The 24,744-nt window shown below is 34.6% G+C and overlaps 2 protein-coding genes and 1 pseudogene across 2 annotated transcripts; 1 reads left to right on the forward strand and 2 right to left on the reverse strand.

Moving 5' to 3' along the window:
• Positions 1-3,005: 3,005 nt before the first annotated feature.
• Positions 3,006-12,229, reverse strand: LOC123891670 (annotated as a pseudogene).
• Positions 12,230-15,946: 3,717 nt separating this feature from the next.
• Positions 15,947-16,852, forward strand: LOC123888609 (RING-H2 finger protein ATL29-like). The gene has a single exon (XM_045937691.1). The coding sequence runs from the start codon at positions 15,947-15,949 to the stop codon at positions 16,850-16,852; it is 906 nt and encodes a 301-aa protein (XP_045793647.1).
• Positions 16,853-17,679: 827 nt separating this feature from the next.
• Positions 17,680-24,483, reverse strand: LOC123888953 (phenylalanine--tRNA ligase, chloroplastic/mitochondrial). Its single transcript, XM_045938119.1, has 11 exons — positions 24,288-24,483; positions 23,916-24,125; positions 22,931-23,124; positions 22,140-22,346; positions 21,946-22,063; positions 21,141-21,217; positions 20,303-20,482; positions 20,056-20,100; positions 19,062-19,166; positions 18,164-18,277; positions 17,680-18,063 (listed from the first exon to the last, which is right to left on the reverse strand). The coding sequence occupies exons 2-11, from the start codon at positions 24,121-24,123 to the stop codon at positions 18,013-18,015; spliced, it is 1,299 nt and encodes a 432-aa protein (XP_045794075.1). The 5' UTR covers positions 24,124-24,125; positions 24,288-24,483; the 3' UTR covers positions 17,680-18,012.
• Between the last annotated feature and the right edge of the window lie 261 nt (positions 24,484-24,744).

Here is a 24,744-nt window from a genome sequence, read left to right on the forward strand (position 1 = left end):
CTACATCTCATTCGGCTATTGAATTAGTCCAATGATTGATATTGGGTTTGATGGAACTACATTGAACAATGATTTGCCAGGGCATATTTTCCAACAAGGAGCTATGTACTCCGTATATTAATATGAATAACTAACATATAGTACTACATTGATTCACTTTTTCAATGAACCTGAAAAAGGAATTTTTGCTTATATATGAAACTAGAAGGAATATTTTTTATAATCAAGACCGGAGGGGGTATGTGGTAAAAGAATGGAAGAACAGAGGGAAAATGAAATGGAACTGAAGATTTATTATCTGATAATGTGTGTGTTTGTGATTTGATTTGTTTGAGCAGGTGGATGATATGACTGAAGATTTTATAATTAGTCAGCTTTTGTTTTTGGATGCTGATGATCCTAAGAAAGACATCAAGTTGTTTATTAATTCACCTGGTGGTTCTGTTACTGCGGCATGCAAGCAAATCCAAAACTGACCTGGAATAAATGGGAAGCTCAAGAAAACCAGGATTAGTTGCTCCAAATGCCAATCCAAAACTGACCTGGAATAAATGGGAAGCTCAAGAAAACTTACAAGTTAAGAAGAAATTTCCCTCAGAGGAAACACTAACTGATGTATGAGTTAAATGATTGCATTGCTTTCATACTCAAAAACAGATCTATCACCTCCAACAAGTATTATAGGGATTTCTCAAAAATTATTCAACTTCCAACCTAGCTATTAATCTCAAAAATTATACCAAGGTCTCACTCCTTAATAAGAGTGCAAACTTTCTGTCATGCCACAATGCAAATTTCTGCAGTCCAAATAAATTTTCTTATCTATTTTTCAGTAGTATTTATTAAAGTGACAGGCCAAAAATAGATAAGAAAATTGTAGTATATCAATAGACCATGAATAGCATTTTTTACTAGCTACACTCTATCATCAATAGACAATAAAGATGTCTTCCAAACAACTAATTTGGATTTAAATTTGTCCACAATATCCTTAGCCTTTGAAATAAGAATACCAAATAAATAAAAGAACCTCCTCAAAATTACATTCTAATAATTCAACAATTCTAGCATTCCTTCAAGGAGTGATAGAATAGAACCAACATAAATAATAAATTTTAGTTGATTGATAGTCTGATAAGAAGCATCCTAATAGTCCAAAAATTTCAATTTCTATTTTATCATCAACATTTTTATTTCTTTGGACTTGGGTGGTGTTATGAACAAGGTAGCAATGATAAGGAACAAGAGATATTCTTCTTCCGCCCTAGCAATGACCTACATGGAATGCGCTAATGAGGTGAACAACTTGAAATATATATTACTTAAAACAGATATTTGAAAAAAAAGGAAAGGCGCCAGGACCTTCTTCTTCCTCGTCGCGTTCTTCTCTCAAATAACAACAATGGTGATTTTCGAACTTTCTCGTTTTTGCACCAAAAATGACAAGTGAATGTACCATTTTGCTCATATTTTCATGCGAATTATGAATATAGACTTAAATTTTATTAATTCTTACTCAAACATTCGAATTTTCAGATTAAAGTAAGAACCCTAAAAATGTCAAATACACATTAAATATTATTTAAGTACAATAAGAACTCATGAGCATAGGGCTTTCACTCCTCACATCATGGGCTACATTCTTTCTTCACGAATCATTCCAAATAGTGCATGTATAAGTGAGTTCGAAATTGCAAAGAATGTACCTATTGAAGCAAGGTCCAATGCCTCTTCTAGCACTTACAGATGAGAAATAAAGATCCATTTAGCTTTCTTGTACCTCCAGGAAGATAATGGTATGCGTGGATTGGCTTGAAAGTTCTTGAATCCTTCTAACCAAGTCAATGTGCAAGTGAGAAAAATGAAAGTTGGGAAACTGTGATGGGGATGTTACAGTTGGGTATTAATGCATACCTAAGTTTTTTTTATGGTGTATGGATGATGATTCAATGGAAAAAGTAGAGGAAACTTGGAGAAAATGGAGTTTTTGAGTGAATTTTGTGGATGTTTGACTTCTGAGCTTGAGGGGCTTTTACAGAGGTTGAATTTGGTCATCATAAGTATAAAAGATTGGTTTTGGTTGAATTCCAATGCTGGTTTGTCCATCAAGTTTCAAAAGAGGTTGTAAAAGCTCGGTTAACCAGATAACCGGTTATGTATTAAAACACCGGAACCGAACCGTTTTTAACTTAACTGGTTTTAATTTGAACGAACTGCACAATTCTAATTTTTCATTGAACTGAACCGAACTATTAACAAGAAATCAAAGAAAGATCAAGAAGAAAAAACCAGTCACAAAGGAAATGTGACTAAAGAATGAAGGAGAAGATGAAAATCAAATATGGCGGTAGTTATATTGTGGTTTACACGTATAGAGTAGTTTATTCTGCCATTAGAGTGCACATTGTATGCAACAATGGTGGAATAAGATGTGTTAGGCGCAAGTTGAGCCTAACTATGCAGAGAAGAGAATAGGCACGCGCGTAGCTCAAAGTAAAGAGAGAAAATTTTATTACTCAACTCAGATGTTACAGTGACTATGGATATGCTTATATAAAAATGTGTTAAGCTAGTAACTAACTCTTAGAAGTTGTATCTGCCTCTAACTACTTGTGGAACTAATTATTAAACTAACACAATATGACAGTTGGCTTGTTGCACAAGCAACTGTCCTAATCCTTCAATTCTTCACTATCAACAGTTTTCAATTTAACTGGTTTTAATTGGTTTTTCTTTAATAATAACTCAATGTAACACATACATAGTTAAAAACAAACAGAAACTAATGTAAATCCATACATACAAAACCTGCTACATATATATGGTAAACCAATGTAAATCGATACATATTAACCTGCTACCATATTTTCTTTTTGCAAATTAGAAACTAAAAACTTGCTACTAAACTCCAATTTCATCCACAAAATACTTGTCTATTAAAAACACAAATTTTCTACTAACTCCAAACATCTTAACTACTAAAATCATATCTATTACAAATGACTTCAATCGTCAAGATTAACAACGCTTGCAGATGCCGTTGCCGTTTGAGAAATCATATCTGCAAACAGAAAATGCTACATCATAATATATTCACCATTGGAAATAAAATGTTACATCAACATATTCATCATCTACTAACTGAAATATCAAAAGAACTTCATGTTCTGTTCAGAATAGTACTATTGTTATAAAACAAAAGAATGAACTAAAGCTATATTATATCTATCAAAATATAGGACATTTTCCATTGTAAACGAAACTAGTTTGTCAGCAAAAATACTGATAAACAAATATAATAATTAGAAAACAGAATATTAGAAGGTGTTTGTTTTTCTCCATAAGACACAACCTCACTAATTTATGTGATATCAAACATCATGCTAGAATCTGCCAGCAAAGAAAAGGAAATAATATCAAACATCCTATCAAAACAACTACTAGTAGAAAACACTCCAACATCTTATATCTATCAAAATACATTATAACAAAAGAATGAACTAAAAGAATTAAAATTAGAAATGGTTTGAATTTACCTTGCTCAAGAGAATTTCTGGAAGACGCATCTGAAATTTGTAATGATGGCACTTCAGGAGAATATAAGATAGGCTTTGGAGGATATGGCACCGACTGAAGTGATCCTTGCAGCATTTCTATTACTTTACTCATTGATGGTCTATCTGATGGTTTTGTTTGAATGCAAAATAGACTTACCATAGTAATCTTTCTCACCATATCATTTTCTTCCTCTGAAATTTCCAAACAATTCTCAAGGTTGTTGTTACCTTGTTCAAGATCTGTTGGCGTTTTATGATTGGCCTCATTTTGCTAAAACATATGACCAAACTAGATGTGGAACTACATGCTTCCATCATCCAGTGCAAGCAAGATGTTGCCCAGAATGCTTCAACATTGGATACCACATCCAGTGGGCCGGGCCTGTTACATTGTGATCTCGCGCCTTTTCTATTTATGGAATCCACGTGAATTCTACTTGTGCGCCAAGTAGCGCCGTTCCTTATGGTTCAGAAGGCGGCCATAACCTAGTTTTGTTTGCTAATCAAATCATCCATTTAAGGAAACAAAACATTTGTTCGAAGAATATTCCTTGAAGGAATTTTTGATCCTGCTGAGTTTTCGAAGCCCAATTCAAGACCTGGCCCATGCTAGCGCAGGTTATTTAAGGAAGCTGACACCATTGTTCAAACCACTGAAACCAGATTTGTGTTTTACAAAGCGTGAGTTTAGGGTTTTAGTATAGTGTCATTGTGTTCATATTCTTGTGTTGATTTGATGCAAGATTAAGAACTGTGTGTCTTTGTGTTGTAATATCTCGGGAGCTTCTAAGCAAGGAGATAGTGTGTGTGAACCATTCCAAAGCTTTGAAGTACGGAAGTGATGAGTGTTTTATGAAGTGTGTCTTCACCTGTTAAACGTAATAGTGTACGATCACAGTGGCTGTGGTCAAGAGGAGGTGAGCGGAGGTTCTCATACCTAGGTGTGTCTTAGGTAGAATATAGCACAGGTGGTGATTAGGTGAGAAGTCTTAAACGGGTTGTTTATTGAGGGCTTCAAACTAATACTATCATAGTGGATTCACTCCTGAATTGGTATCCCCCAGAGTAGGCTTATGCTGAACTGGGTTAACAAATAACTGTGTCATTTAGTTTTCTGTTTGTTACGTTTATTGTTCATTTCGTATGCGCCGCTAGATGTTGAATCATCTGATCAAGCATTGAAACTGTATTACAGTGTTAAAGCATCAGGTTCAACATCGAAACACGAGTGTGCCAGAATTTCAAGATCTTTATAAATCCAGTCTGGAAAGAACATTTCAGAAGCAGATGTACCTCAAGTGTCATAGTTCTTTCTTCCACTAATCACTTCAAGAATCAACATTCAATAACTATACACATCAGATTTGTAAGAAACTCCATCAAATGCTCTACTAAATACTTCTGGTGCTATGAATCCTACGGTTCCTATTGTGCCGGGTATAGAGACAATACTATTATTCTTTTGGCATATTTTTGCTAGTCCAAAATCAGAGATTTTTGGACAAAAATCTTCATCCAAAAGAATGTTTTGAGGCTTTATATCGAGATGCAGAATCCTTGAAGTACATCCATGATGCAAGAACTCTAGACCTCTAGCAATGCCAATTGCAATTTGGAACAAAGTGTTCCAATCAAAATCACAAACAGCATTAGGAATTTCTCTTTTGTAGATGAAATTATCTAGTGAACCTTTGGGCATGAGTTCATATATGAGTGCTCTTTTGTTCACCTCATAACAAAAGCCTAAAAGAGACACAATGTTCAGGTGTGATGTTCTACTGATGCTAGCAACTTCATTTATGAACTCTTGTCCATTTCCCTTTGATTCCTTTATTACTTTCACCGCCACTTGGCGACCATAAGATAAAATTCCTTTGTACACATCACCATATCCTCCTTGGCCTAATTTATCTCGGAACGAGTGTGTTATACTTTTTACTTTTGCATAACTGTATCTTCTTGGCATCGATGAATTATGACTTCGCATGAAAACCTCCACATCGTGGTCAGTAGATTCTTTTATTTTCTTGAAGAACCAACTTTTTACTAAAATATGATACCTCTTGTGTTTACAAATAATCAACACAATAAGTATAACAAATCCAACACTAATCACCGAAGCCCCCTGCATGTTTGCACATGAGAGAATTATAAACAAAAGTAAATGGAGTAATTAGTGAGGAGGATTAAATAAGTTAAATTGTCAAATCTAAATACAGTATTATTTATATATTTCATTGAGTAATCTTTTCAAATATATGGATCAGTCTAAAAAATTAAATGTTTGTCTTAACCTTCCAGTAAGAAATGAGTCTAATTATTGGAAATTTTGATGATAATAAGTAACAAAGGTCTGACTGAATATAGAAGCATACCTACGATCCAAATTACATGTCTAAGGTTTGCTTTAGATGAACCTCCGGTTTGACCATCACCTACTGTAGTTGCATTTTCGCCTCCACCTTGTCTAGACATATTTTTGCTTAGCAAAGCATTTCCTGTAATATTCAACTTAACCTTGGATGCAAAATTGGGAATCATTCCCGATAAATTATTATTAGAAACGTCGAGATTCTTGAGTTGATGCAAAGTTGTAAGACTCTGTGGTATTGAACCTGTCAAACGATTGCCAGAAAGATTCAAGTTCACTAAATTTGTTAACTTGGAAAAAGCTGGAGAGATAATTCCGGTTGACATTGCCGACAAGCATTTAATTCTTCAAATAGATTTCACTATCAAAATCATAAGAGTCTTAAATCTTTTTTAAAATTTAATTATAATATTTATTTAATTTATTCATTTAAACAGACACGCATGCACGCACGCACGCGCGAGTGCACGCACGCACATATGCACACATTAAGTTTAAAAAAATTGATACCCTAAAATTTGTTAACTTGGAAAATGCTGGAGAGATAGTTCTCGTTGAATTTGTCGACAATGCCTGATCCCCAAAATCAATGCTCACAATCTTCCCTCGTTCACACAAAATAACTTTTGCCTTACAAGCATTGTCCTGATTGAAGAAAAAAGCAGGAGGCCCAAAAGTTTCAAAAATTTCAAGCAAAACCATAATCTGGGGATCACAGGGTCCAACATCGCTCCGACAAATGTAATTTGGTTCGACAGTTGCTTTAACACCCTTGCGGAACAGAGGTATTGGTCCTTGAAGCCAATTGTCGCCCAAAGATACGATGCTCAAGCTAGGTAGAGCGGGTAATGAAGGTGGGATCAAACCAAATAAATGATTTGAGTGAAGCTGCAAATCATATACATGAGTACAATCGGACATGTTGGGGATTCGACCCGTGAAGCTGTTATTGTGAAGCCACGCTTGAGACAAGTTATGCATGGGTGATATAACATTAATTGTACCCTGAAACTCGGATCCCGACTGGTTGTTAAGCCGTAAAATGCTCACCGATGATTTCCCTAGAGACTCGGGTAGAATTCCATCGTTTTGGTTGTGAGAAATAATAAAAGTGTGCAAATTTGGAAAGGAATTGAACATCTCTGATGGTAATGAGCCAATGATATTGGTAGCTTGGAGATCAAGGATGTCCAAATATTTGGAGAAAGATAAACTATCCAGAGGAAATACTCAGTTGGAGAGATTGAAGTTGTTGCTTAGGTTGAGGGTTCTCATATCATGTAAGTAATGAATGCATCATAAACTTACCATAGTAATCTTTCTCACCATATCATTTTCTTCCTTTGAAATTTCCAAACAATTCTCAAGGTTGTTGTTACCTTGTTCAAGATCTTTATAAATCCAGTCTGGAAAGAACATTTCAGAAGCAGATGTACCTCCAGTGTCATAGTTCTTTCTTCCACCAATCACTTCAAGAATCAACATTCAATAACTATACACATCAGATTTGTAAGAAACTCCATCAAATGCTCTACTAAATACTTCTGGTGCTATGAATCCTACGGTTCCTATTGTGCCGGGTATAGAGACAATACTATTATTCTTTTGGCATATTTTTGCTAGTCCAAAATCAGAGATTTTTGGACAAAAATCTTCATCCAAAAGAATGTTTTGAGGCTTTATATCGAGATGCAGAATCCTTGAAGTACATCCATGATGCAAGAACTCTAGACCTCTAGCAATGCCAATTGCAATTTGGAACAAAGTGTTCCAATCAAAATCACAAACAGCATTAGGAATTTCTCTTTTGTAGATGAAATTATCTAGTGAACCTTTGGGCATGAGTTCATATATGAGTGCTCTTTTGTTCACCTCATAACAAAAGCCTAAAAGAGACACAATGTTCAGGTGTGATGTTCTACTGATGCTAGCAACTTCATTTATGAACTCTTGTCCATTTCCCTTTGATTCCTTTATTACTTTCACCGCCACTTGGCGACCATAAGATAAAATTCCTTTGTACACATCACCATATCCTCCTTGGCCTAATTTATCTCGGAACGAGTGTGTTATACTTTTTACTTTTGCATAACTGTATCTTCTTGGCATCGATGAATTATGACTTCGCATGAAAACCTCCACATCGTGGTCAGTAGATTCTTTTATTTTCTTGAAGAACCAACTTTTTACTAAAATATGATACCTCTTGTGTTTACAAATAATCAACACAATAAGTATAACAAATCCAACACTAATCACCGAAGCCCCCTGCATGTTTGCACATGAGAGAATTATAAACAAAAGTAAATGGAGTAATTAGTGAGGAGGATTAAATAAGTTAAATTGTCAAATCTAAATACAGTATTATTTATATATTTCATTGAGTAATCTTTTCAAATATATGGATCAGTCTAAAAAATTAAATGTTTGTCTTAACCTTCCAGTAAGAAATGAGTCTAATTATTGGAAATTTTGATGATAATAAGTAACAAAGGTCTGACTGAATATAGAAGCATACCTACGATCCAAATTACATGTCTAAGGTTTGCTTTAGATGAACCTCCGGTTTGACCATCACCTACTGTAGTTGCATTTTCGCCTCCACCTTGTCTAGACATATTTTTGCTTAGCAAAGCATTTCCTGTAATATTCAACTTAACCTTGGATGCAAAATTGGGAATCATTCCCGATAAATTATTATTAGAAACGTCGAGATTCTTGAGTTGATGCAAAGTTGTAAGACTCTGTGGTATTGAACCTGTCAAACGATTGCCAGAAAGATTCAAGTTCACTAAATTTGTTAACTTGGAAAAAGCTGGAGAGATAATTCCGGTTGACATTGCCGACAAGCATTTAATTCTTCAAATAGATTTCACTATCAAAATCATAAGAGTCTTAAATCTTTTTTAAAATTTAATTATAATATTTATTTAATTTATTCATTTAAACAGACACGCATGCACGCACGCACGCGCGAGTGCACGCACGCACATATGCACACATTAAGTTTAAAAAAATTGATACCCTAAAATTTGTTAACTTGGAAAATGCTGGAGAGATAGTTCTCGTTGAATTTGTCGACAATGCCTGATCCCCAAAATCAATGCTCACAATCTTCCCTCGTTCACACAAAATAACTTTTGCCTTACAAGCATTGTCCTGATTGAAGAAAAAAGCAGGAGGCCCAAAAGTTTCAAAAATTTCAAGCAAAACCATAATCTGGGGATCACAGGGTCCAACATCGCTCCGACAAATGTAATTTGGTTCGACAGTTGCTTTAACACCCTTGCGGAACAGAGGTATTGGTCCTTGAAGCCAATTGTCGCCCAAAGATACGATGCTCAAGCTAGGTAGAGCGGGTAATGAAGGTGGGATCAAACCAAATAAATGATTTGAGTGAAGCTGCAAATCATATACATGAGTACAATCGGACATGTTGGGGATTCGACCCGTGAAGCTGTTATTGTGAAGCCACGCTTGAGACAAGTTATGCATGGGTGATATAACATTAATTGTACCCTGAAACTCGGATCCCGACTGGTTGTTAAGCCGTAAAATGCTCACCGATGATTTCCCTAGAGACTCGGGTAGAATTCCATCGTTTTGGTTGTGAGAAATAATAAAAGTGTGCAAATTTGGAAAGGAATTGAACATCTCTGATGGTAATGAGCCAATGATATTGGTAGCTTGGAGATCAAGGATGTCCAAATATTTGGAGAAAGATAAACTATCCAGAGGAAATACTCAGTTGGAGAGATTGAAGTTGTTGCTTAGGTTGAGGGTTCTCATATCATGTAAGTAATGAATGCATCATAAACTTACCATAGTAATCTTTCTCACCATATCATTTTCTTCCTTTGAAATTTCCAAACAATTCTCAAGGTTGTTGTTACCTTGTTCAAGATCTTTATAAATCCAGTCTGGAAAGAACATTTCAGAAGCAGATGTACCTCCAGTGTCATAGTTCTTTCTTCCACCAATCACTTCAAGAATCAACATTCCATAACTATACACATCAGATTTGTAAGAAACTCCACCAAATGCTCTACTAAATACTTCTGGTGCTATGAATCCTACGGTTCCTATTGTGCCAGGTATAAAGACAATACTATTATTCTTTTGGCATATTTTTGCTAGTCCAAAATCAGAGATTTTTGGACAAAAATCTTCATCCAAAAGAATGTTTTGAGGCTTTATATCGAGATGCAGAATCCTTGAAGTACATCCATGATGCAAGTATTCTAGACCTCTAGGAATGCAAATTGCAATTTGGAACAAAGTGTTCCAATCAAAATCACAAACAGTATTAGGAATTTCTCTTTTGTAGATGAACTTATCTAGTGAACCTTTGGGCATGAGTTCATATATGAGTTCTCTTTTGTTCACCTCATAACAAAAGCCTAAAAGAGACACAATGTTCATGTGTGATGTTCTACTGATGCTAGCAACTTCATTTATGAACTCTTGTCCATTTCCCTTTGATTCCTTTATTACTTTCACCGCCACTTGGCGACCATCAGATAAAATTCCTTTGTACACATCACCATATCCTCCTTGGCCTAATTTATCTCGGAACGAGTGTGTTATACTTTTTACTTCTGCATAACTGTATCTTCTTGGCATCGATGAATTATGACTTCACATGAAAACCTCCACATTGTGGTCAGTAGATTCTTTTATTTTCTTGAAGAACCTACTTTTTACTAAAATATGATACCTCTTGTGTTTACAAATAATCAACACAATAAGTATAACAAATCCAACACTAATCACCGAAGCCCCTGCATGTTTGCACATGAGAGAATTATAAACAAAAGTAAATGGAGTAATTAGTGTGGAGGATTAAATAAGTTAAATTGTCAAATCTAAATACAATATTATTTATATATTTCATTGAGTAATCTTTTCAAATATATGGATCAGTCTAAAAAAACTAAATGTTTGTCTTAACCTTCCAGTAAGAAATGAGTCTAATTATTGGAAATTTTGATGATAATAAGTAACAAAGGTCTGACTGAATATAGAAGCATACCTACGATCCACATTACATGTCTAAGGTTTGCTTTAGATGAACCTCCGGTTTGACCATCACCTGCAGTAGTTGCATTTTCGCCTCCACCTTGTCTAGACATATTTTTGCTTCGCAAAGCATTTCCTGTGATATTCAACTTAACCTTGGATGCAAAATTGGGAATCATTCCCGATAAATTATTATTAGAAACGTCGAGATTCTTGAGTTGATGCAAAGTTGTAAGACTCTGTGGTATTGAACCTGTCAAACGATTGCCAGAAAGATTCAAGTTCACTAAATTTGTTAACTTGGAAAAAGCTGGAGAGATAATTCCGGTTGACAGTGCCGACAAGCATTTAATTCTTCAAATAGATTTCACTATCAAAATCATAAGTCTTAAATCTTTTTTAAAATTTAATTATAATATTTATTTAATTTATTCATTTAAACAGACACGCATGCACGCACGCACGCGCGAGTGCACGCACGCACATATGCACACATTAAGTTTAAAAAAATTGATACCCTAAACTTTGTTAACTTGGAAAATGCTGGAGAGATAGTTCTCGTTGAATTTGTCGACAATGCCTGATCCCCAAAATCAATGCTCACAATCTTCCCTCGTTCACACAAAATAACTTTTTCCTTACAAGCATTGTCCTGATTGAAGAAAAAAGCAGGAGGCCCAAAAGTTTCAAAAATTTCAAGCAAAACCATAATCTGGGGATCACAGGGTCCAACATCGCTCCGACAAATGTAATTTGGTTCGACAGTTGCTTTAACACCCTTGCGGAACAGAGGTATTGGTCCTTGAAGCCAATTGTCGCCCAAAGATACGATGCTCAAGCTAGGTAGAGCGGGTAATGAAGGTGGGATCAAACCAAATAAATGATTTGAGTGAAGCTGCAAATCATATACATGAGTACAATCGGACATGTTGGGGATTCGACCCGTGAAGCTGTTATTGTGAAGCCACGCTTGAGACAAGTTATGCATGGGTGATATAACACTAATTGTACCCTGAAACCCGGATCCCGACTGGTTGTTAAGCCGTAAAATGCTCACCGATGATTTCCCTAGAGACTCGGGTAGAATTCCATCGATTTGGTTGTGAGAAATAATAAAAGTGTGCAAATTTGGAATGGAATTGAACATCTCTGATGGTAATGAGCCAATGATATTGGTAGCTTGGAGATCAAGGATGTCCAAATATTTGGAGAAAGATAAACTATCCAGAGGAAATACCCAGTTGGAGAGATTGAAGTTGTTGCTTAGGTTGAGGGTTCTCATATCATGTAAGTAATGAATGCATCATAAACTTGCCATAGTAATCTTTCTCACCATATCATTTTCTTCCTTTGAAATTTCCAAACAATTCTCAAGGTTGTTGTTACCTTGTTCAAGATCTTTATAAATCCAGTCTGGAAAGAACATTTCAGAAGCAGATGTACCTCCAGTGTCATAGTTCTTTCTTCCACCAATCACTTCAAGAATCAACATTCCATAACTATACACATCAGATTTGTAAATCACCTGCAGTAGTTGCATTTTCGCCTCCACCTTGTCTAGACATATTTTTGCTTCGCAAAGCATTTACTGTGATATTCAACTTAACCTTGGATGCAAAATTGGGAATCATTCCCGATAAATTATTATTAGAAACGTCGAGATTCTTGAGTTGATGCAAAGGTGTAAGACTCTGTGGTATTGAACCTGTCAAATGATTGCCAGAAAGATTCAAGTTCACTAAATTTGTTAACTTGGAAAAAGCTGGAGAGATAATTCCGGTTGACATTGCCGACAAGCATTTAATTCTTCAAATAGATTTCACTATCAAAATCACAAGAGTCTTAAATCTTTTTTAAAATTTAATTATAATATTTATTTATTATTTTTTTTTTGGTACAAATTATAATATTTATTTAATTTATTCATTTAAACAGACACGCATGCACGCACGCACGCGCGAGTGCACGCACGTTAAGTTTAAAAAAATTGATACCCTAAAATTTGTTAACTTGGAAAATGCTGGAGATATAGTTCCCGTTGAATTTGTCGACAATGCCTGATCCCCAAAATCAATGCTCACAATCTTCCCTCGTTCACACAAAATAACTTTTGCCTTACAAGCATTGTCCTGATTGAAGAAAAAAGCAGGAGGCCCAAAAATTTCAAGCAAAACCATAATCTGTGGATCACAGGGTCCAACATCGCTCCGACAAAAGTAATTTGGTTCGACAATTGCTTTAACACCCTTACGGAACAGAGGTATTGGTCCTTGAAGCCAATTGTCGCCCAAAGATACGATGCTCAAGCTAGGTAGAGCGGGTAATGAAGGTGGGATCAAACCAAATAAATGATTTGAGTGAAGCTGCAAATCATATACATGAGTACAATCGGACATGTTGGGATGATTGCTCAAATCTGTAGCTTAAATATGCTATTGCTAGTAACCTGATTAGTTGACATTAGTCAATTTGTATTTATTCTAATAACCAAACAACTTTTTTGCGTACTCTATACTACATGAGAATTACATATAACTCAAAGTTTTCAAATGTACACTTTCATAGGAAGATTGTACTCGAAGAGTTCCAGTAACAAGTCCTTAAGTTTCGAAATGTATAACTTAGTTGCTTTCCCAATCTCAACTGCTCTCATACTCAAACAGGTTTCAATTTTGAACCATTTGATAAACACCTCTAAGTGGCCCGAGGAACCTTGTCTCACACTAAGAATCTGTTTCAGTTGCACTTGTAACTCATATTTGCCAGACAGCATTACGGGAGGAGGTTGTGCGCCTGTTGCTGTACTACTATGACCTTCAAATTCAATAAAGAAACTGAATTCATTCTGCTCTGATCTGGCAACTTGAAATTCCAGTGCCCTATTATGCTTGTTGGCTTGAGCTCTCAAGTAATCTTGAGATTTCAATAAATTGTCTGTTAACTCAACTCGTAGCTCATCTTGCTGCGGTGTGAGGTTATTTCTGCTTCGGTTGGAAGGCTTTTTTTTGTAGTTCTTTATAGGTTAAATTTGTATTGGCATGCCTTTCTTCATGTAGATGCATTTGAGTGGTGCAAGTTTGGTATACCAAAAACTATTTTGCAGTGGGAGAATTGATAGAAATATTTTACCTGGAGTTGTTTTGCCCTACTTTTATGAATTAATAATCTCTGGTTTGATTACAAATATGCATGATGTTTTCTCTTGGAAGTTAGCTCGTGTCTCTGAGCAAAAGCTTTTCCATTGGCCATTACTAAACAGTGAAATATAATTACAGGCTACATAATTTAGCATCCGTGCAAGGGACGGAAAACCAGGATTAGTTGCTCCAAATGCCAATCCAAAACTGACCTGGAATAAATGGGAAGCTCAAGAAAACTTACAAGTTAAGAAGAAATTTCCCTCAGAGGAAACACTAACTGATGTATGAGTTAAATGATTGCATTGCTTTCATACTCAAAAACAGATCTATCACCTCCAACAAGTATTATAGGGATTTCTCAAAAATTATTCAACTTCCAACCTAGCTATTAGATAGGTGTCTTATTAATCTCACACGGACCTCATACCAAGGTCTCACTCCTTAATAAGAGTGCAAACTTTCTGTCATGCCACAATGCAAATTTCTGCAGTCCAAATAAATTTTCTTATCTATTTTTCAGTAGTATTTATTAAAGTGACAGGCCAAAAATAGATAAGAAAATTGTAGTATATCAATAGACCATGAATAGCATTTTTTACTAGCTACACTCTATCATCAATAGACAATAAAGATGTCTTCCAAACAACTAATTTGGATTTAAATTTGTCCACAATATCCTTAGCCTTTGAAATAAGAATACCAAATAAATAAAAGAACCTCCTCAAAATTACATTCTAATAATTCAACAATTCTAGCATTCCTTCAAGGAGTGATAGAATAGAACCAACATAAATAATAAATTTTAGTTGATTGATAGTCTGATAAGAAGCATCCTCATAGTCCAAAAATTTCAATTTCTATTTTATCATCGACATTTTTATTTCTTGGACTTGGGTGGTGTTATGAACAAGGTAGCAATGATAAGGAACAAGAGATATTCTTCTTCCGCCCTACCAAATTCTCGCGCGCCTTATGCCTTTCCTATTTTACCCTTCGCTACTTAAGTAGCAGACGTCATAAAAATGAGAATTTTTTGTAAATGTTATCCGCTATTTAAGTAGCGGACGTTATAAAGGTAGAGTTTTTTTGGGGGTGTCCGCTACCTAAATAACGGACAAGAGTATTTTGATAAATTCGTAAGACGCTCGAGAAAAGGAGTATGTCGTACCACAAAATCTTTCTTATCTTTATTTATTTTTTTATCTATCAAGTAAAGTGTAGTGGGTGAATAATATATATTTATTGATTTTGGAGTAGCAATTTACACATCTTGTTCTAATTTACTCTTTTTTAATAAAAATTTGCTTATACATAAAAAAGATTTTTATAGATATTAATTTCTATACTAAATGTAATTAGAAATTTCCTTTCTTTTTTTTTTGTTGATAAAGATATGTAGTTATAATTTAATAATACTAATGGCTTATCCTTACACCTTGAGTAATGTTCGGACACAAGTCCTTGTCTTTCTCATAAGGACTCGCTCAAAACCAACCCTTCTCACCAAGGGCTAAAAATAACCCTCCACATTAGTGTCTCAAATTAACCCATCATTTACTCTTTTGAATGGAATATTAACCCATCATCTAGTACTCAAATAACACCATGCATAACATATCTACTCAATTGATTTTCTTTCCACATTTTGTCCTTAAAATCCTCTCTAAAAAAAAAGAGAGTAAGGTGGAGGTACAAAAGTAATCACCACTTTACTAACAATCTTCATTCACCCACTACTTTTGTTCATAAACTCCTCCCATCCATGCAAAGAATAGAGGATGGAAGGTCCGGAATAAGCCATCCTCCGGTCACCTTGAAAACAAATTATTGTCCATTGTTGATAGCTTCTCATTCCGGAAATGTCTTCATCGGAACCTAAATACGAAATCCCACCGGCCCCAACCTACAAGACCCCACCGGCACTAGTAGCATTCACCCTCACCGTTCTCATCCTATGCTTTGTGGCTTTTAGCGTAGTTTATCTTTGCAAGTATTGTTTTGCTAGCGTTTTGCATACTTGGGCCTTACAACGCACGGCCTCAGGATCCCTCGTTCGTCTGTCACCTGAGAGGTCACCTCCTAGGGGACTCGATCTTACCCTTCTAGAAAAATTCCCAACTTTCCTCTATGCCTCCGTAAAAGACCTTCGCAAGGAGAAGAGTTATAGCTTAGAATGTGCCATTTGTTTGCTAGAGTTCGAAGACGATAGCATGCTTCGTCTCCTAACCATTTGTTGCCATGTTTTCCACCAAGAATGTATTGACCTATGGCTTCAATCTCACAAGACATGCCCCGTTTGTCGAACCGACCTTGATTCACCTCCCGACCAAATGTCAAAACACGGCGGGGACAACACCACCACCACCAACAACAATAATGAACAAGAGGGTATGTCATCATTACCGTGCGATGATGACATACACATTGATATTAGAGAAGAGGAAAGAGACAGTGTTGGTGAGATCACTAGAGCTCAAATACATGAAGGTGATCAAAATGTGAGTACAAGCATGAGACAACAAGAAGAACAAAGATTTTCAAGGTGTCATTCAACAGGACATTCTATAGTAATGATTAGAGGTGAAGAAAAAGATGATGAGAAATATACACTGATATTGCCTGAACATGTTATAAGAGGAGGACACAACTGCACAAAGAGTTGTACAAATTACAGTGAGATGACATTGACAGTGCCTACACCTTGTAGTAATTGTGGTTTTATTAAACCACCCTCCTCTTCAATTGCTCAAGCCCAAGAAGCTTGAAAAGTACTTTTAATTATTCACAATCATCTATTTTTTCCTTTCTTCTTTTAATTAAATATTTTTTTTGGGTTTAAATTTCACAGTATAGGTTGAGAATTTAGATATAGACTAATAGAAGAGAGTGATATGAGGCTTTTTTTTTTATAGGTGTAAGCAACTAGATATATCATCATACATTATGGTTACTTAGTTTCTTAATGAAGTTTTACCAGTCAAGAGTTTGTAAGTGCTAATTTTTTTTTATTATATTTATATATTTTAGAGATTAAATTGGAAGACCGAATTGGAGAGAAATTAAATTGATAATTTATTCAGCATTCGATATTTGGATTTTGGTAAAGGAAACAAACAACCATAAGATAGTGCATGTGCATTTGCTTGGGTGAGAGACTATGATGAAGGTGTGAATCACAAAATATGAGTTTAAGAACATATTTTTATTTCTTAGCCTATCTTCTATGTAATGAAAATATATCGGGACTTTATTTAGACTGCAACAAACCTTTTATTTTTTGACGTAATAAAGTACAGACTTAGGTGTATTTTTTAGGTGTTTTTTGTGTGGTTCTTTACCTAAAATACACGACTGCCAATGATTTTTCAAATCTGCAATTTTCTCAGTTTATTATAAGGCACAAAATGCAAATTTTATGTGAAAAACCACATAAGAAAATGCACCTAAATTTTGTCGAAAAATAAACTGCCAAATCTCAAAGCTTTGTTTTTAACTGTACCATTAAAAATACCAAAACACCACTTTTCATATTCATCTAAAATCAATTTAGAAATTTCAACCCAATTTTTGTAGCAAAGATAAAATAGGAGAGGAAGCCATAAATTTATACAAATCTAATTAATTCCACAAGGTTCAGTTTTCTACATTATATCATTAACAGAATTTTTTTGACCACATAAATTTGGAATCCTCTTGGCATACAATAGTCAGCAGAAACCATTTGTTGAAAGTGAAGATTGTTAAAGAAAACACGGACACATTCCTGTTCAGCTCACTGTAGTGAACATTCACCATGCCGAAATAAATAATACATCTGTCTATAGTGTCATTCAGATGCTTTAATGGGAGGTAAAATGTCTGTACATCGGAAAAAAAATGAGAACAAAAAACAGAGCAAAGTTGGATAAGTTTAAGCCGTTAAAGTTCATCTTAGGACAACTTCCAATTTGCTCTGCACAAGTTCTCTTACTTTCGACTGCATTGATGGAGGAAAAAAACGTTAGTAGTTCAGAAAACAAAATATGACAATATCAAACCAATAATTGCAGGGATTTATTTCTAATTATATTTAATACCTGCAGATCGTTAATTTCCTCATCAGTAAGAGAACGTTCCATAGACCTATATGCAATCCTATAGCAGTGACTGGTCATTCCTTTCTTGTTGGTGAAATTGTCTATTAGTTGCACCTGCAAGTTTTCATGAAACAAAACAGAATCAGAAAGGGACCAAACATAATGTGCCACCATAGGGATAAGAAAAGGGGGAAAGGCCGTCATAATCCAGTTAAAAACTAAAATGACTATTATCAGAGAAGAGGAACAATAACAAGAGAAGACAAGAGGGTAAATAATTGAGAAACCCAGCATAAGAAAAAAGATAAACCTTGATCCTTTTTGTGGTCGTGATTTTTTTCTTGGTTACAAGAAACAGAAGTTACAACTAACCTCAAAGCAAATCTAGTGAATGTCGAAGTTCCATCTCCATGTGATGATCATGGGGATGTTGTGGTTCCATCCTCAGGCAAAATACAGCACGTGATCACTAAACTAATGTTGATGGGGAAATTCTACTTCGAATAGATACTATCCTTCACCATTGTGTTCTAATTGGAGACATTGTCCCTTGGAAGAGTAAGAAATAGAAAGTTCTTTCTAGATCAACTCCACAACAGAGTATACAGTTATTATGACCATTACAAATGAAGCGTCTTTCGTTAGCCTTAGCAACTTAATCCCTTTAACTAGTTAATTTTAGACTGATAAGAATGTTGCAGCAAGTGATGATATAAGCTTCTTGTAGGTTTATAGTTTGGGTGTGGTGGCTTAATTAATATTTTCAAATCATCTCTATTCCATAATTGTATAATGTATTTTATCTGAATTGAACAATATGAAAGCTGCTAAATCATTAACCTAAATAAATGTAACCAGAGATAGTATGAATCAAATTATTCAAAGATGTATAATGTACCTCTTCTGCAAGATCCCCTGCTACTCCTCTGACAACTTCACACAAATTGTTTTCAGTAAAGGATTCATTGATCCAAAAACTGATGTCTTTGTAACAAGGAGGAAACTGTAAGAAAAATGAGAGAATAATTAGAATGACCAAACAAGATTTTGCAAATTTATCCAGACACAATATAAAGTTGATATAAATTCTCATGGTCAATAACAATTTTTAATTTTTAATTTGTTGGCCCCATTCTCTCACAGCCAAAAACTAAAAAATACTGTGAAATTTGTTATTAAAAAATGGACCAAACCTCCATTTCAATTAAATGATTTACAAGAACATGACTATAAAAGAAGGATATGAGGATACTTGTGTTTTATTGCCTTTGAAATCTGAAAGAAATCTCATAGGATAATTAAGAAACAATTAAGTTGTAAAATAAGGACGAGAATCTCAAAATCGATAAACCCATCTCGCTATCTAGCCATCTAGCCAATATGTTTGCAGCAGAGCACTCGATTGATATTGATATAACAACCAAAACAGATTCAGATGGTTAAAAGGAGAAAGGGGGAAGTTGGAGAAGATTACAAAGTCAAGCTCTTACCATTGAACTGACACCTCATGGAGTTAATAGAACAAGTATCATTTGACAAAAATGAAACAAAAATGCAGAAATTATACTCTAAATTATTAGTTTAAAATAACTTTGTATCTGAATTATATCATGACAGTCCTGGGCAGATGCATTTCTATTTTTAATCATATATTGCAATCGGAATTTAGACTAACAATTCTCACTAAACAACAGAAGTACTGATAGTTTTGCTTTTGCATAAAAATTACACAGGTCATCTTATGTTTCAGTCACATGGCTCATTCACTTACATCTTCGAATTGTAGCATTGTTTTGTAAGGTATAACAGAATTCCTAACCACTAACTACATAGCAAAATGACAACAAATGTAGACACCTGGAATATAGATGCACATGTAGTGTAAAAGTTACCTTCGAAAATGGCTTAAATTTGACCCCTAACTGGCCCTTGGAGAACTGTATATAAAATAATAGAAAAGAAAGTAACACATTAAAGATCACAAAGGAATGAAACTTGTGAAAAATTTGATTCTTGTTCAAAAGAAATATTATTTTGATTATCAGAATGACTAACTCATAAAACCTTGCAGTCAATCTGACAACCAGGAAAAATAAGTAAAATATTGAAGGATGTTTGTGAAACATATCCAATAGATACCTGGGAGGTAAAACGCTCATCATCCGACCAAAAGAGACGAATGTCTGGTATGTCAAATAGAACCATAGCTAACCTCTCCAAACCTAGGCCAAAAGCCCAAGCAACATTATTAGATTTCCCATTACTTTTCAGAATCTCTTGCTCGGTCACTCCACACCCCAAAACTTCCATCCACTTCTCCTGAGACAAAAATAATAACCTCAATTTAATCTCAGTAAGGAACCATTTACTGTTTTGCATTTGATTGGTTAATATTAAGTGTAAGATGCTTTGTCTTCATTGAAAATGAAAATATATTAGAATGAAAGAAATAATAGTACAACTCGGGCGAGGATAAGATTCTTACAAATAAAATAGTCAGTATGAAATTATAAACTATGAAGCATACTAATTACTAAGTATTGAGCATCGAGCTTGGACTAGTTCATATACATATACAGAAAATTATTTCTTTTGTGTTTCTCCATCTTTCTTTTTCTACCTCGGTTCTATTTGTTTCTATGTGTATGTGGCACTGGCATATACATATTCAATAAGGTCAACTTGACACATAATTATGTTGACCAATTAAAAAAAAAAAGTGATATGTGACCCACAATGAACACAATAATTCAGAAGTTTACCAGTTCCATGGCTTGTCCTATTTCAACAAGTAACCCTCATGCTGTAACCCCTATCTTAAACAATGCACCAAACAGGTCTAAGGTAATACCCACATATGCCGGTGGTGATTTTGAAAAGAAAAAGATTATCGACACCCTAATTTTGGAGGCAAAACCCATTAACAGAAATTATACAGACATGATGCATTTAATAGACAACAATGAACATAGAATACCTTGAAATATATTTCAAGTTCAAATGATGGATTAGTAAATGGGAAATAGGTATCGACCCAGCGCATTTCCACTTCACCTGAAGAAGTACAAGGGAAAAGATTATAAATAAACATTTTGTAATTATACTTAGCTCCAAATGAATACATCACATTCACAATCACAACTAGACACCTTTATTAAATATAATTTCTCACGGGATCCTTTTTTTAACATTACAATAAGATGATCAACATAAAATATTATAAAATTCACCTTCCTATTTGACAGGGTTTCATAGGCAACAATAATTTCCAATTTGCGCGACACACACACTTATAAACATTGCTTGTTGTGTGGGGAGCCTTCCAATTAAGGCTATAAATTACGCACATATGTTTGTTGATGTTATCTTACAATCGTGTCATTTTTTATTGTTTACTTGGGAACAACTTTAAAGGGCAGCCTAATGTATGAGGCTCCTACAATTTTGGGTCTGGCAAGGACAGACATATTAAGCATTATTATCCCTATAAACAGAAAGGATCTTTCAAAAACCTGAACCTACCACTAATAAGTCAAAAAGGCATAAAGCAAATTTCTCAGACAATGGGAAGATCTACAAAAACTTTTGAATAAATGTGTTTAACTATGCATGAAAAAAGGAATATCCATGTATCAATCAATGTATATGAAATGAAGATAAAGTTCCCATCAAACTCACATTGATTATTTTGTTTTCTTTAATTAATTCATCATACTAATCCTCCTCAATTATCAAATTGCAGAACTGAAAATGAAATGTGTGTATTGGCTATTTGCAAATACCAAATAAATGGCGTGCTAGACCCTCAAGGCATTTCTTTAGGTCTGCTGCTGAAAATGATGTGGCATCCATCCCAGATGCCTCCCATTCATCTGGAGCAAAAACTCGAAAGCCTTCCATCTACATAATTTAAAAACTAGAAATCATATAAAGGTATTCATTAGGGAATAAACTGATTACTGCATAAGGGACATACTTGATGGAAGACAGGATAATGAGTAGAATCAATTGAATCCCTTCGATAAACATCTCCTGTAACAAGGAAATGAGTGTGTCCATCTCTCAGTAGTTCTGCCTGATGAGCACTTGTGTGGCACCTTAAAACAGTTTGAGGGTCTATGTAGTATGTATCATTATAGCTCCTACTCACATGGTCTTCAGGAACCAAGACATCATCAAAGTTCTGGAACATAAAGAAGATTGTCAGAGAGAAGCCTTGTTATGAAGTTCAAGTCACCTTGTCAACCAAAAAGAAGTACTCCCTCTGTCCCATATTAAATATCACATCAGGACAAAAAAATGTCTCAAAATAAGTGACGTTTTATGTTTTCAACGTAAAATTACTTTTTTTATTCCAATTCTACCTCAAACTAATAATATATGCATTACTTTGAAGTCAACTATACTCCATTACACATTTACGACATGGCTAACATCAAATTGTTAATAGGGATAGTTTTATAAAATTGTTACACTCTCATTTATGTACAACTTTCTTAATCTTTGTAAAAGTAAAACAACCTAAAGTGACACTTAATATAAGACAGAGGGGGTTCGTTGTTTACATTGATAAGGAGTAATCAACAAAATAGAAACAAATTAGTTGGTTAGCTAGCTGTCAGTTGGACAATTCATAAGGGACACACTCTGTACTTGTTGTATCCATTATGAAAAGTTGAATAACTGAACCAATGTGAAAACAAAAAATAACATCAATGCATCATTTGGAGCAAAGGGCAATAAAAGTTTTGATGTATTTTTCCATACCTGCTTTAGTGAAACAATGGGACAAAGGTCGTCAAACTTATTGAATTTGTTTGAATAATTTGTGTCAAAATAGTCATATATCGCATTCTTGATTATCCCAAGAGGGTGTTGATCCCTCCTGTGAAGCTGCATTCCAAGTTTTGAAAATATGTTGTCTGGAACATTATTTGTTGGATCGCCATCCTTCACTACATCTAAAAGACCAAAAAGCACAAAGGCCAAATAATACTTTTTCAATAAAAACATCGACATAAACAACACTGCACACAACAAGCTATACACTTCCCATAACAAGCTATACACAACAAGCTAGTACGGTAATATTTATATCCAAATATGAAACTGCAATGAAATGGCTTTGTATGTATTCAAAGTATGTAATTGGTGGTCGTATAAATAGAACATAGCGATGGACATTCTTACCAATTATGTAATTGGTGGTCGTATAAAACACCTGTTAGTGGTTCAAAGTATTCAAAACATGAGGGGAAGATAAATGAGGATCGTACAATGCACAGGTGGCTAAGTATCAACGATTTTTTGTGTGGATTACAATAGGGGATTTCATATCATATACAATATATAAGACATTAAAACATGAGTTTAGTTTTGATACACTATCAGTGTAAAATCTTTACTAACATTTTAAACCAATCATTACAATGACATTATATATAATTTTTTTAACAACAATAAACTTAACTCATTTCATTAATCAAATAACTGTCCATAAAAAGAGGAATCGACTCGAAAATACAGCAACTAGTCCTAGAATATGCCGCACTTGACAACCATATTCACTTGATGCTTAACAAACTTCACCTCGAAGTTGGAAACTAACAATAACAATGACTTAATATGAGAAATTAAAATACTAAACTTGGATGTTCCTAGATGAAATAGCATCAACAACAATTTTTGAATCAGTTTCAAAAATCAAATCCTTATAACAGTGTAAAACAATTTAAAAAAACCAAACTACTACCTTGTTTGGTAATCTTGACTCCACCAACCTCCAATGCAGCAAAAACTGGCTGGCTCCATTTCTTCCGAGAACGCTTGTCAGTGGAGGATACAAAAGCAGCGGAAGATGAGAAAGGTAAACAAAATGTTAAGCTTCTTAGGCTGTTATTACTTCGACGGAAGAGTGAGGTTGTGACAGAAAGTGTAGCATTCACGGAAGAGATAATCATTTCTACACAAATGAATCAGATATTTTTATATCAGCTATATTTTCAATCGCGCTGCGAAGTGGAGCCGATGCAATTCTGCGTTTGCAGGGGCGGCTACGGCGGCAGCAAATCGGGCTGGAATCGAATAGGAGGAGCAAAATTGAAAGAGAAAAAAGAGGAATAACCTGAACGAGTTTCTCGGTGGTTCTGGCGGCCGACGAGGAACTCCGGCGGCGGTTTAGTGGTGGCAAGTGTTCGAGTTCACGAACAATTTCATTTCATCTCACTTATCTTTTTTTTTTTTTTTGAAGGTGTTTTCACTTCTTAATTCTTATCGTTACTTGCTACTTGTATTTTTTTCAAAAAAAAAACTTGCTACTTGTATCGTTAACTTGTTTTTATCTTATAAAAAAATTTCTTTTGTTTTTAGTCTCTCATTAGCAAAATTTTAACATGTTAATATCAATATTGCGACCTTTTTATGTTCACAATGGTCTATATTATGTCTATATATCATGTTAAAACTATATTATGTTAAAAAAATGTCAAAATTTTGGCCATTTAGTACTAAAAACAAAAGAAATTTTTGTAGGAATGAAAACATGTGATTTTATTTTACAGGACGAAAATCAAAACTTGCTA

This window comes from Trifolium pratense, linkage group LG6, assembly GCF_020283565.1.
Source record: "Trifolium pratense cultivar HEN17-A07 linkage group LG6, ARS_RC_1.1, whole genome shotgun sequence".
NCBI lineage: Eukaryota > Viridiplantae > Streptophyta > Magnoliopsida > Fabales > Fabaceae > Trifolium > Trifolium pratense.